The sequence below is a fragment of the Ischnura elegans genome, chromosome X, assembly GCF_921293095.1.
Source record: "Ischnura elegans chromosome X, ioIscEleg1.1, whole genome shotgun sequence".
NCBI classification, from domain to species: domain Eukaryota; kingdom Metazoa; phylum Arthropoda; class Insecta; order Odonata; family Coenagrionidae; genus Ischnura; species Ischnura elegans.
In genome coordinates this window covers 111,876,773-111,890,790 of record NC_060259.1, presented here as the reverse complement: position 1 = coordinate 111,890,790, position 14,018 = coordinate 111,876,773, and the positions used below count along the sequence as shown (strand labels likewise).

At 40.6% G+C, this 14,018-nt stretch overlaps 1 protein-coding gene across 1 annotated transcript in view; it reads right to left on the bottom strand.

Annotated features, from left to right (window-relative positions):
* Nucleotides 1–4,133: 4,133 nt before the first annotated feature.
* Nucleotides 4,134–14,018, bottom strand: part of LOC124170767 (metabotropic glutamate receptor 6) — a 472,918-nt gene continuing 463,033 nt past the window's right edge. Inside the window, exons 12-13 of the mRNA XM_046549709.1 lie at nucleotides 12,178–12,306; nucleotides 4,134–7,442 (exon numbers count right to left, since the gene is read on the bottom strand). Coding sequence (XP_046405665.1) covers nucleotides 7,170–7,442; nucleotides 12,178–12,306 — 402 coding nt within the window. The 3' untranslated portion in view covers nucleotides 4,134–7,169. The remainder of the gene's footprint in view (nucleotides 7,443–12,177; nucleotides 12,307–14,018) is intronic.

The window sequence follows — 14,018 nt, the reverse complement described above, 5'->3', positions numbered from 1 at the left end:
ATAGAGTCAAAAGCTTTGGAAAAATCCAGGAAAATGGAGTCTAACTGTGATTTATCATTATTGGAGTTAATGGCATTATGCTGAAAGACGGATAAGTTGGTCATGCATGAGCGGCCCGGAAGAAAACCATGTTGATTATCAGAGAGATGAGGGGAGGTGAAGTAGTATAGTCGATTTAAGATTCTTTTTCGAACAGAAGAGAGAACTGGAAGTAAGGAGATGGGTCTATAGTTTGATGCAACATTTTTTGGCCCGCATTTATGAATGGGGATAACATTAGCAGTTTTCCATTGTGGTGGAAAAATGCCAAGGGAAAAGCATCGGTTTAAAAGCAAATTTCATCTACATCTACATCTACACAATACCCTGCGAGCCACCTCTAGGGTGTTTGGCAGGGGGTGATCAATCACCAGCATGCAGCATGCATTTGGACTCCCACATGCACACCACAACGTCCAAAAAACGTCCCGTATAATAACAAACTATACTACTATATGCTGTTAGAAATAGAATATAAAATAGAAATTCAGAAACATGCATTAAATTTTACATAGGTTAGTAGGCTACACTACAAGTCATACAATCTATTTACGAGTTCTATTGCTGCCGTTATAATCTCTTATCGATCGTGGACAAAACGACATTCGGAATCTGTCTGTTCTGCTATCTATCTCTATTATTTTATTTATATGATCTGATCTTCCGTAGTACCTACGTTGGCGTCCGCAAGATATGGTTAACTTCGTCATAACGAATGACCTTGCTGCTATCCAAGCTTGGTGCGATGCTTGGCGGTTAGAATTAAATTTGGAAAAATGCGTCGTAATGAATTTCTGGAAGAAGAATAACTCCCTACAGCGTAACTATGTCATTCGGGGCGCGCAGTTAAAGGCAGTTGAATCTGTGAAATATCTAGGGGTTAGACTCAATAATGATCTATCGTGGAATAAACATATTCGAGAAATAACCGGTCAAGCTAATCGTAAAATGGGTTTTGTTAAAAGAATATTAGGAAAGTGCGACGACAAAGTGAGAGAAATTAGCTACTTTTCCCTCGTTAGACCACATTTGGAATACGCTGCCAGTGTTTGGGACCCTCATGAAAAAGGCTTAATAACAGAGTTAGAACGCGTGCAAAGAAGAGCTGCCAGGTATGTGAAAGGTCGTTACGATAGTCTTGTTAGTGTAACTGACCTCTTACATAAACTCGGATGGGAATCTCTGTCGGACCGTAGATTGAAAAATAGACTAAACCTTTTAGATAAATTCAAGAGCAGTGTCTTTTCTGACGAAGTTAACCATATCTTGCGGACGCCAACGTACTACGGAAGATCAGATCATATAAATAAAATAAGAGAGATAGATTGCAGAACAGACAGATTCCGAATGTCATTTTTTCCACGATCAATAAGAGATTATAACGGCAGCAATAGAACGCGTAAATAGATTGCATGACTTGTAGTGTAGCCTACTAACCTATGTAAAACTTACTGCATGTTTCTGAATTTCTATTCTATATTCTATTTCTAACAGCATATAGTAGTATAGCTTGTTATTATACGGGACGTTTCTTGGACGGTGTGGTGTGCATGTGCGAGTCCAAATGCATGCTGCATGCTGGTGATTGATCACCCCCTGCCAAACACCCTAGAGGTGGCTCGCAGGGTAATTTGTAGATGTAGATGTCAGAAAAGACACTGCTCTTGAATTTATCTAAAAGGTTTAGTCTATTTTTCAATCTACGGTCCGACAGAGATTCCCATCCGAGTTTATCTAAGAGGTCAGTTACACTAACAAGACTATCGTAACGACCTTTCACATACCTGGCAGCTCTTCTTTGCACGCGTTCTAACTCTGTTATTAAGCCTTTTTCATGAGGGTCCCAAACACTGGCAGCGTATTCCAGATGTGGCCTAACGAGGGAAAAGTAGCTAATTTCTCTCACTTTGTCGTCGCACTTTCCTAATATTCTTTTAACAAAACCCATTTTACGATTAGCTTGACCGGTTATTTCTCGAATATGTTTATTCCACGATAGATCATTATTGAGTCTAACCCCTAGATATTTCACGGATTCAACTGCCTTTAACTGCGTGCCCCGAATGATATAGTTACGCTGTATGGACTTATTATTCTTCCAGAAATTCATTACGACGCATTTTTCGAAATTTATTTCTAACTGCCAAGCATCGCACCAAGCTTGGATAGCAGCAAGGAAAGTTAAAGGAATGGAGAGTGATTCAGCTTAATGGTGAACAAATATCGGACTCAGGCCATCAGGGCCTGATGAACGTTGAAGGGGAATTTTGCGTAAATATTTAAGAACTTCAGGCGGGTCGGTTCGGATTTCACAGAGGCAATTACTGGAAATGGGTGCAGGGAAGTGATCATGGGTGAGAGGTGGGGAAGAGAGGGGCGTCATGCATTCAGAGAAGAATTTGAGAAAGAGGGTCGTCCTGTTTTCTCCAACGGCATTAGCATTACCGTAAGACACTATTTCAGGGATTCTAGGTTTACTGCGGCGGCGATTTACAAATGACCAAAATTTTCTTGAGCTGGTGGTAATGGATGAAGTGACATTCTGGGTGAACTCAGCATAGTCATGTTGAATGAGGACCTTTGAGTAGCGACGCAGGTCTTTGAATGAGCGAAGGGTATACTCGTTTGGGCAGGATTTGTAGAGGTACCATGCGCGGTTCTTATTTCCAAGAATACGCAAGGTCTCGGGCTTGAACCAGGAAGGAAATTTTCTGGTCCTGCGTTTTACCTTGGGCACACAGTCCTTAATGACACTTTCAATAACACTGTAGAGGTAACACGACCGCTTCCTCAGGGGATAAAGACGATAGAACGCCCCAGGGGATGAGGTCGAGGCGGCGGTTGATGTCCTCCCAGCAAACTTTTGACCAGGCAGGGAGGGGAAACAAAGGACCATTGGGAGGTGCACGGGTTGTCCGGGACCGGCAGAAACGGTACTCGGCATCGAGGGATTCGTGGTCAGAAGCAAAGATATTTCGCCCCGTTGTAATTTCTTCTGGAGGAAGAGACGAAATAAGGAAATCCAGTGTTGCCAAATCGCGAGTATGGTGAAGATTATATTGAGAGAGTTGAAGGCCAGCTATGAAATGGTCAAGAAAATAGCGATCGTGGACATTGAGCGGATGGCCACAATTTGGGGAGTCCCAACCGATTGATAGGTTAAAGTCTCCCAAAAGCATAACATCACCAAGCTTCACAGCACTAAGAACTGAGTCCAAAAAATTTTCTAATATTATGATGTCACTTGATGGGGGGCGGTAGAAACACCCTATTAAAATTTTCGATTTCCCACGGTTGCGAGAAGAAGGAGAAACTTCACACCACACAATTTAACATCCCGTCTCCAGGTCCTTGCGTTGCTTTGAATAAAAGTTAGAGTTTATAGCGAGGAGTACACCACCACCTCTAGAGGATCTATCCCTGCGGTAAATTTTATGAGTGTCAGAGAAAGACAACTCACTGTTGCTAACAGCTGAAGATAGCCACGTTTCTGTGAAAGCAATAGCATCAAAACAAGACAGTTCGTGAGCATGAGAATCACATATCGAGAGTTTATTTTTGATGCTTTTATATTTTTCAGCATGCATGAGAAGCATAAGAAGAGCATGAATATTCATGGTCTTCTTATGCTTCATACGATGGTTGCAGTTGGAGTCCAAAATGATGCTATTGCCTTTCCCTATTAACTTGTACAAAATTGCTTCCAATATGGTGTGAAAATTTAATATGTATTGAATGAAGTTATCGACTGAAACATCAGTGTGGCTTAAACGGAACATAAATAATAGTAGTTACAGCCTATTTGCGGAGTATCTCATAGAAAAGCGAAGAAAGATTGTTTATACACGTCACTGTTAATTATTTTGGAAAACTATTCCAATCCAATTACTGATCCAGTTTATTGAGTATTTACGGTAATTAATATGCAGTTATTAATTCTTCACATAGAAAAAGTGTTATCGCGAAGTAATAAGAGTGGTTTATTATATTTTATTTAAAACTCAGGCACAACTATCATTTAATAATCATCAGAAGTATCTCATTCGGTTCTCCACTTCGGTAGTGAAAAATGCCCGTGAGAATAAAAAACCATGTGGATTTTTAATGCTCAAATTTTATTTCAGTTCTCAATACACGTAATAAGAATTTGTTCATTAGCATTGAACACATATTCTTATAATAGTCGGGACAGGAGTGATGACATTAAAAATAATATTAAAACTTATTCCTAACCCATTCGCTCTTTTTCTCTTGGTTGACGTTTTACACAAGTATGCATGGTTAGCATTAATTAACAACCCATTACTACTGTGTAGAAACATACAAAGTGTAACCATTTAATTGACGAGAAATATATCTATATGTTTAAAAGCTCTGCGAAACCAATGCACAAAGTTTTGGAACATTGATATCAATTACATAATTGAAAAGGAGAAATAGAACACATTTCCTCATATTGAGATATTTCATACCATTAACCAGTCACAAACAAAGCAGACGTCGAGGCGTTAATTGAAGTTCGCTGACAGAGAGTGGGGGATATGCCGTACAGAGGGTTGAAAGAGAGGGAGAGAAAGTGGAGCACGGTGGTGTCCATTTAGCATGACATTGCGAAACTGAGAATCCAATCTATCCGATGTGAACAGAAAAACACAGCGGAGCGGCGTACGAGTCGAGAACGTGGCTACTCAAGGGCAATGCATTGTACTTCATTCATTATCAACATCAATTGTACACAAATTAACACCAATGGAAGGCCATTGAGAGCCCCAGCCATGAGGGGCAGGGAGCGATCAGGTCAATATGTGAAAAATGTAAGCCTACAAACACTTGCACAAAGGATATCATTTGATTTCCATAAATGATAGTATTTTTAATTTCACTGAAGCAGTAACAACACCTTTGATGAAAGGGCAGGGTTCCTGTGGTTGACTCCCTCTGCCGATATTAAAAGATGTTTCCAAATGAACTGGGTGTCATGAATATTTTTCGCCGCTCTCGTGAACCAAATATATCATTGAAGGAGTAATAGCCAGTTAGTTAGTGCCTTTAAATAGTAAAAATCAAGGTAGGCCAGAGGCATACTTATCATGACAGTGGTAATAGAAGCTCCCGTTAAACCTCATCAAGCGACGTTAGACGTCATAGATTTCGAAAGCTCTGTTGGAAGTAATCGCTGCAGGTCCTCCTGTGACCGCAAAGGCCATGCTCAGATTATGAAAATATTTGAGGTGCTGCACCGCTTTTCCTAAGGGTTTTTAGGCAAATTCAAAAAGATTCGACCGTCAAAAACATCATTGCATCTCGTGTCTCAGGCAATCCCCACACCCAAAAGAACTGCGTCAGCCGAAAAAACTGAACAGACTCGTGCTTCCTGCTTGGCCAGATACTCATCCCAATTATTCAACAACACAAATGCAGGCGATTTTCATCATTTTTCTCTTACACTCATTTATGATGGCCTACAACTCAACTGCAACTGCAGAAAACCGAACAATAGGAACGAGCAAAATTCGTTTAGTGAGAAATTGCGCAATTTTTTTGTGGATCTAACGGAGCTAGTATAGCGATTAAAGTCAATGATACGTCCTTAGTACTTCTCATCCGTGAATTTCGTTGAGCGAGGCGCCGTTGACCGCCGCTGAACACTGGTGGCGCCCTCCAAGAGACTCGCACTTCGCAACGCACTTCCACGTCGCGGTACTGGCACCACGGTCGAACGCGCGACCATCAAGCTTAAAACATTTATATCATTTCTTTTTTCTAAAATATTATTATTCCGAATGTTAGTCGTTTACTTCCATCTCACCTGAAGCTGGTAACCATTTTATTTAGGTCCTCACGTGAGGCAAGCAGTATCAGTGGTTACCGCATCTCTGAAGTTAAGTACAAACACTCTTTCGTAACAACTTTATGTATATTTTGGATTTATTAATTAATTTATATTTTTAACGCATAACCACTAGTGTTCCGCGGAGTATTTTTTGTCCCTGTTTCCGTTAGCATTCAAAATTTTGATTTATTTAACATTTGATCTGGAAATTCGACATAATATCTTTTTTTATGAGGGCTGAGTGCTGATGACCCGTGGATGCAGCTGCCTCCACGACCCATTCTCCGAACATAGAGTGCGTCCTTTGAAGGGAGTTAACGAACTTTTCTCTACGTGCCCTCGGACGGCTATAGACCCATATTTCACGGCACGCCTGCCAATTTCGTGAGACGAAAGGAACGACTATGTTACGGACGCAAATAGCACCGAATAAACCCCTCTCTTGACTCGACCGTTTGAGGCCGGGCCCGCCTCGCCCGTGGGCCCCTATGCGGGGCCCCTAGGGTGAAGGGAAAGGAATGAGGCCCCGGCCCGGTCATCTGGCGGAGTTCTGTGCACGTGGCAGGGGCAGGTCGTCAGGGGCGTCCGGGCTGACCCGGGCGACGAGGGTGGAGGTTGGGCTGAGAGGGCTCGGGAAGATGTGTCACACAAGAGAGCTCCTCGCACCTTAGGAATACCTTTTTATACATGCTATTTTATATTTTTTGGGAAGATTGCGGCGTCGTAGGATTGATCGGGATTTGGGTGCTTGTGGAGTTTTGGGATTATCTTGAGGAGTCGAGGGGATGGCGAGGGTTTCTGAAGACTGCTTTGAATGAGGGATCATTTGATCGAGGATTGGTCGGCCTAACCCCTCGATGGGAATCAATTTGACCGGAATGAAGGAATGTTAATCGGGAACTGTAATGGATTGCCCAGGAAGCTTTTGCCTTCACTGGTTGAGTTTACGGGAAGGATTCTTTAGTCTCAGGTCGAGTGAGATGTCGCGGCTCTCCAGACCGCCCTTTGATGTTTGACCACTCATGAACAGACCGGCGTTTTGGGGACATTAGGTTCATTCGTGGGCTATCATTGTGGGGCGACTAAATGCTATCATATTGTTTCGGCTAATGTGTCTGGTCTTCTCTGTACCGCCTCAAATGTGAGCTCATGAGCGGAGCGGGGGTCGGAGTGTTGAATATTGGACGGGGTGTGAAATCTAGTGTATTTTGTGGGGACTTGGGATGTCCGGTCTCTCTGCAATATTCCAGTTACCAGGCGGACGTCCAATGTTGTTGGCTGACTGTTAGCAGGCCGCTTAGCTCAGGGAGCTCTCCTCGAAGGAAGTCTCGCCAGCCACGGTCACGGACACTGAGCCCGGCTGTGCCGGGGTGGCCGGTGCGGGCTGCGGGCCGGCGGGCGCGGCCACCAGCGCCGCGGCGCTGCTCCCAGCACCCGCCGATGGCTTGAGAGAGGAGCGCGGCGAACGAGGGCTGGAGCGCGAGCCGGAGGTCATGGAGGCCACAGACTGCACCGTCTGGGAGCGGCAGCCCGTGAAGCGCATGCTGTAGCCGGGCCGGCTGGCAGAGTTCTGTGGGCGAAAAAAATGCGGGTCATCGCGGGCCCTTGTCGCCAGGGGCGCCGCAAAAGCACAAGCTTTCTCGCGGGCCTGAGTGATCCAAGTGATCAATTGGGCGTTGCAAATGCTCGCTCGGGTGGCTCGAACTTGCAAAACCGTGAAAACGGTGGAATTACTCTCAATTAAATGCTGATGTGTTCAGCATCATTATCATAGTCAACAGTCATTAGTCCTAAGATCGGTTTGACGCACCTCTTTAGTCACTGGTCGTATCTGTTAATCATTAAAAACCTTCATAATTCTTCTGCTTTACATCCGGTGCTATGTACCTATCTCATCCGAAGTCCACGCCTGCCGATTATCCCTTTCACCTCTACTTCAGCGATAATTTCATCAGATCATCTTGCCCCATGGTGTGGCCGATTAAATTGTATCATCTCCTAACCAAGGTTTTCAAAAGACTGTTGGTGTACTATTTGTATTTTACTATTCAGGGTTAAACTGCTTCCATGGATATAACGGCTAGACCTAATTTAACTTTACAGATAGTGTTACTCAGTTGAAAATTTAGATTGACAGCTCATGGGAATTTGGTAAGGACGCATCTTTGATAGGCATCCTTGATCTCTTCACCATGTGTAATAGCTGAAACCGGTCAGAAATATTATTTTTTATAAACTTGTGGAAGAAACAAAGTGTCTTTCATTATTAATATGGAGCCCTTCCACCACGTACGTGCTTCAAGTTTCGATTGAAAAGGGGCGTGTGTTGAATTCATTCTTTTCTTTGGGTTGCGATCCTTCCGAAAAAATCAGCGGGAGAGTCATCGACTAGAACTACACCACAAGAATAGGAAGACTCCATCCACGCCTCTAAACCCGTCCGTATGATATGTGGGCGAACAAAATTCCCCCAGTCACATTGATGATTCCTCGGTTGTCTAAATGCTGAACGAAATCTGGATGCCGTACCAACTGTGGATTACACCGTAGATATTTTTTTAGATCGCTGAGGGACTTTTGATATTGTTATGTGATTACTTATATATAACTATTTACTTTACATATTACATTTTTCTTATTTATAAATAAATAATTTTATAATGAGGCTCGAACTTTGCAAGTGTCTGAAGAAGGTTTTAGGAGTAAATATCCGAATGGCATTCAAGGATCTAGTCTGCAAATAATAGCTCTGCGATGATTGTGTGTCTTTTGCCTTTTACTGGCAGTTTGAATTTATGTGTTGAAAGCGTGCATGGCAATATACATATATGTATCCTTGCTCATGTGAAATCCATTAGTCAATTTCCATGAATATCGTTGATTAGCTTGAGTGTTTTTCCTTGATGTCTTTCTAAATAAACGGATCTAATTTAGATTGTTCTCTTGTCTACTGATTTACAAAATATTAATGTTTCACTTAAGAGCCGGTGGTTCAATTCATTGATATAGAAGGTGGTCTGGGGTTGTGTGTTAAAGAGTCTTTATTTGCTGGTACGGAAAAAAACTGAAAGGGCATAGCCGGATAAGAAGTTGAAAAGTCCCACCTCCCGGATTTTTCCCGTACTTAGGGTATGCAATTTGGGATCAAATAGGACAAACCTCCCCATATTTCCATCCCGCTATGTGCCCACCAGGGCCGGCTAGATCGAAAATACGCTTTTCACTCTTTTTTAAATATCTCGGTCAAGAATGCATATTTTTTAATGCGGTTTGCGGCATTTAAAACCTTATTTAATGGCACATATTTTCAAGTTTTTTTCAAGAACTTCGGGCGGGGCAAGAACATATGGCGTCGATTTGAAAATTTCAAATGCATGTTTTTATAAAATTTTCTTGAGAGGGCCAAAAAGAAAAAACGTTTCTGGAAGTGTTTTTTAATACCTTTCGGCTGGCGTATTGAAAATATAACTTTTAGGTGGTGGAATATCGCGAAAAATTCGATTGAAAATATGCGATTTTGGCCATTTGGCTCTATGCTCTGACCTATATCAATACAATTCTGTCCCTGTGGTGAGCACTTTAATCGGTACAATACTATAATAACTAAAAATAGGTGTTATGGAGGGTCAGAGCATAGAGCCAAATGGCCAAAATCGCATATTTTCAATCGAATTTCTCGCGATGTTCCACCACCTAAAAGGTTTATTTTCAATACGCCAGCCGAAAGGTATTAAAAACACTTCCAGAAAACGTTTTTTCTTTTTGGCCTTCTCAAGAAAATTTTATAAAAATATACATTTGAAATTTTCAAATCGACGCCATATCTTCTTGCCCCGCCCGAAGTTCTTGAAAAAAACTTGAAAATATGTGCCATTAAATAAGGTTTTAAATGCCGCAAACCGCATTAAAAAATATGCATTCTTGACCGAGATATTTAAAAAAGAGTGAAAAGCGTATTTTCGATCTAGCCGGCCCTGGTGGGCACATAGCGGGATGGAAATATGGGGAGGTTTGTCCTATTTGATCCCAAATCGCATACTCCAAGTACGGGAAAAATCCGAGAGGGGGGACTTTTCACCTTCTTATCCGGCTATGCCCTTTGAGCATTTACGGTTTGGGCGATGACCACTTGGTCTTCCTCAAGGCCAATAACGCTGCTAAATGCTATCTAGAAGTTCTCAGTTGGTATATCTCTGTCTTTTTAATGTAATTTTATGTAGTTTTGAAGAAAATTTGTATTCGCCAACGTTGAAAATCCATCTTCAATGCTTAGAATGTCTTAATGTAGGAAGGAGGAGACTAGGCATTGCGAATCTCAATTGTTTATACTTACCCATAATTACAAAAAAATCTACCTGATTTATTATAAAAAAATAAGTGTTTTAGATAATAATTATGATAGTTATTCCACAAACCCAAGTAGTTAAATTAAAAAAACTAATTAAACGTAAGTGCTTTAATTTTAGTGTGCATGATTGCGTGTTGCATAGTTTTGTGATTTGGCAGTATTTGAATATTTCACGATTTCATTTTATAAGTGAAAACACGTAGAAGTGGATTATAATGAAAAACATAATCACATTCATAAATGGGTCACTGCTAAAGATACCTCGGAGTCGATCGAAAGAAAAAGTTGAGGGAATGTATTCAGAATGAACTTAGGGTTCACTTTGGATGACCCAAAAATATTTACTCACATTCTCGGTAGGAATATGAAGTCAATTAACATGACCATTGCTATATTAAAAATGTTATGGCATTTTGAAAAATAGATCCTTTGGTTGTAAGGAAAGAAATATTAATTATTTATTGCAACAGCAGCCAATTCCTTCATTTCCCTCGACTCTATCGAAAGCTTCATCAACTATTTAGTTGCGTTGCCAATTATATTTTTGTGAAATCGATGTGGTTTTCGATGCGTAGTGGAGTCGCAATTCATGTTAGGATATGAGAGTTTGTCAAATACCATTGATCAAATGTAGTGAGTCGGTAAGCTCTAAGGCAGTTCCACACCCATTGGATCCATCCATCGGAAACGCACAGAAGCCAATCAACTTAATAAATTAGATAAACGAACCTCAGCGAAGCTGCATTTTTATCACTGGCATAGAATTGCGATATTTTAATTTTATATTGTATATTTCGATCCCCTAAAATTAGGACGCCTTGAAAGAATAGAAAGATAGCCACAGCTGCTCATTTTCGTACGCTTGAAAACCAAATTATAGCGTTTTATATGTGATATGTGAGATTATGCATATGAATTTTTACTGTGGATTAAATTTTTTTACATTTAGAGAATGAAATCAGAGTAGTAATTAATTTATTAGAGATGTCAAGTTTTCATTAAATTTGGGCGTACTATCCGTAAGCCAGTTCCAGGCGTCTTCCCGAGATATCTTTTGCAGGCCCCATTCAAATAAATCTAAAGAAGGGACTAGAGGGGGGATGAGGGACAAATAAAGTGCAGCGATGATATCGAGATGAAAAGAAGTCTAAGGGTGGTTGAAGAGAATTGAAAAGATTGCGGTAATATTTGGCAGATTGCTGATAGCCAATGCCAAATGTGAACCACCGTGACGTAGATTTAAGTGATAAAAAATGATTTGCGCCATATTGTTTCCAGTATTTACTTTCGAGTTGTTTTTAGATAAAAATATTTAATTGGAAATTTCCAATACTGTGTATATAGTTGTGAATGTATAATTATATTTATAGTTTTATCAGTGCTAATGAGAAAATTATGGTAGTATGGCACTTATTGCATCATCTTGTGCCAATGAAGTAGTGGCAAGTGGTAAATGGATATTCCCAATTATCCAAATAAGGTGTTATGAGGAAGTAAACAATTACTTATAATATAGATTCATATCCAATCCAATAGTAAATTATACTTATTGGCGCTGAGGAATCAATCGTCACTGAAATTTAATAACATCAACACTACAAATGCTTCTTTGCCACTACTAGTGTGCCTTCAAAGTTACTATTCTCCTTGACACTTAACTTGCACATTTCAAGGAGTACATCACAAAATGTACCGTGTATCAAAGTTTTCATTTTATTAAATTCAATTTTCAATCGAGCGAGACTTTTAAATTTTGGAAAATTTAATTTATTTCTCGGTCCATGAGGTGCATGACTTTGATGAGGACGGGCAGGTTCCTCGGAAATGCTGAATGGAAGTAAGTGCAGGCCAGGGAGGGAGTGAAGCAAACACGGAGATTGAGCGAATTCTCTTGAAGGCACCATAGTACCGTTTGCAAGAGATGGCAATGAAGTTGAATCCCTCGAGGTAAAACTACCTGCGTGTTGCCCTGACGGACATTCTTATACGGTTGGAATAGCACGATGTACACTTTGGGCGTGAAGAGGCAGCCGAGGGCCACGGTGGCGCTGATGTCGATGCACATGCACATGCTGGAGATCTGAATCTGCGGAAGAGAAAAAAGCATTCATCATGAGATTTCGCGCACATTCGTTCATTGAAAATACTTCCTCTTTTGGATCAAGTTTTTATTTTTAAAATGCATACATTATTCACCGTAAGATCACTATTCTGACCTCTACGGAGAAGTTTTTTCTCTAACTTCAAAAGTACCTTTGCAAAACATGGAAAAGTTATCTATTCCGAGTTACATATTTAAAAATTGTATATCACATATCTACTTATGTGTTAGTGATGTTGGGTGATAGAAATTGAAGCGTATCTTCTATCAATGCAAAAAGGTGTGATTTGTTACTGGTTAAGACCTGGAAATATCACTTTGGATGTCTGGAAATGAATGATCGATTAAATATGGGAGAAAATTGCCAAAATATCGAATGAATGGTGGGGGTATGCGGTTGCCGAGGAAGATGATACTGTAAATCATTAATAACTAAATACATTTCAAACTCACAGCCTTAATGTATACGACAGGTGAGATACCAAAGGATTTTGAGAGGAACATTATAATCCCTATTCCTAAGAAGAAAAGAGCGGAGAAGTGCGAAGATTTTAGGACCATAAGCCTTACTACACATGCGTCAAATATACTGACAAGGATCATCTATAGAAGAATAGAACGAAAAGCAGAAGAGTATTTGGATGAGGACCAATTTGGCTTCAGAAAATACTAGGGAACAAGAGAAGCCATATTGGCCCTAAGACTGCTCATAGAGAAGAGAATGGAAAAGAACAAGCCAACATTCGTTGCGTTTGTGGACTTAGAGAAAGCATTTGACAACGTGGATTGGAGCACAATGCTTGGAATCCTAAAGGAAATTGGGGTTCTTTATAATGACAGAAGAATTATCCACAGTTTATACAAAAACTAAGTAGCCGTGATAAAATCAGGGCCCAGCTGTGAAGAAGCAAGAATTAAGAAAGGAGTGCGACAAGGCTGTACATCCTCTCTGGCTGTCACCCGTAAATTTTAACGTTTACATTGAAAAAGCCATTAATTAAATCAAAGAAAAGGAATTGGGAGTGAATATCCATGGAGAAAAAATTAGCATGCTAAGATTTGCCGATGACATAGCCGTTATAGCAGAAACAGAGAAGGATTTGAAAAATATTCTGGTTAATATGGGTAGGGTAATGAGTAGATATCAACTGAAAATAAGCACGAAGAAAACCAAGATCTTAGTATGCAGCAGAAGAGAAGAAGTCAAGACCAACATTAAAATAGGGAGGCAAAAACTGATAGAGGTGGATGAATTCTGTTATTTGGGAAGCAAGATAACTAGTGACGGGAGAAGCAAGAAAGAAATTATCAGCAGAATAGCCCAGGCAAAGAGAGCATTCCACCAAAAGAGAGACCTGCTTACAGCGGTAAACTTAAATATGGAAGTAAAGAAACAATTTATAAGAACCTACATCTGGAGTATGCTCCTATACGGAAGTGAGGCATGGACAATGACCGCAGCGGAGAAAGCAAGGATAGAGGCCTTTGAAATGTGGTGCTACAGAAGAATGATGAAAATCAAATGGATCGACCGAGTTAGTAACGAGGAAGTCCTAAGAAGGGTAGGAGAGAAGAGAAGCCTCATGAAAACCTTAATAAGAAGACGGAACAATATTATAGGCCACATCTTGAGACATGATGGCCTGATGAAGACAATTGTCGAAGGACAAGTGGAAGGCAAGAATGGAAAAGGAAGA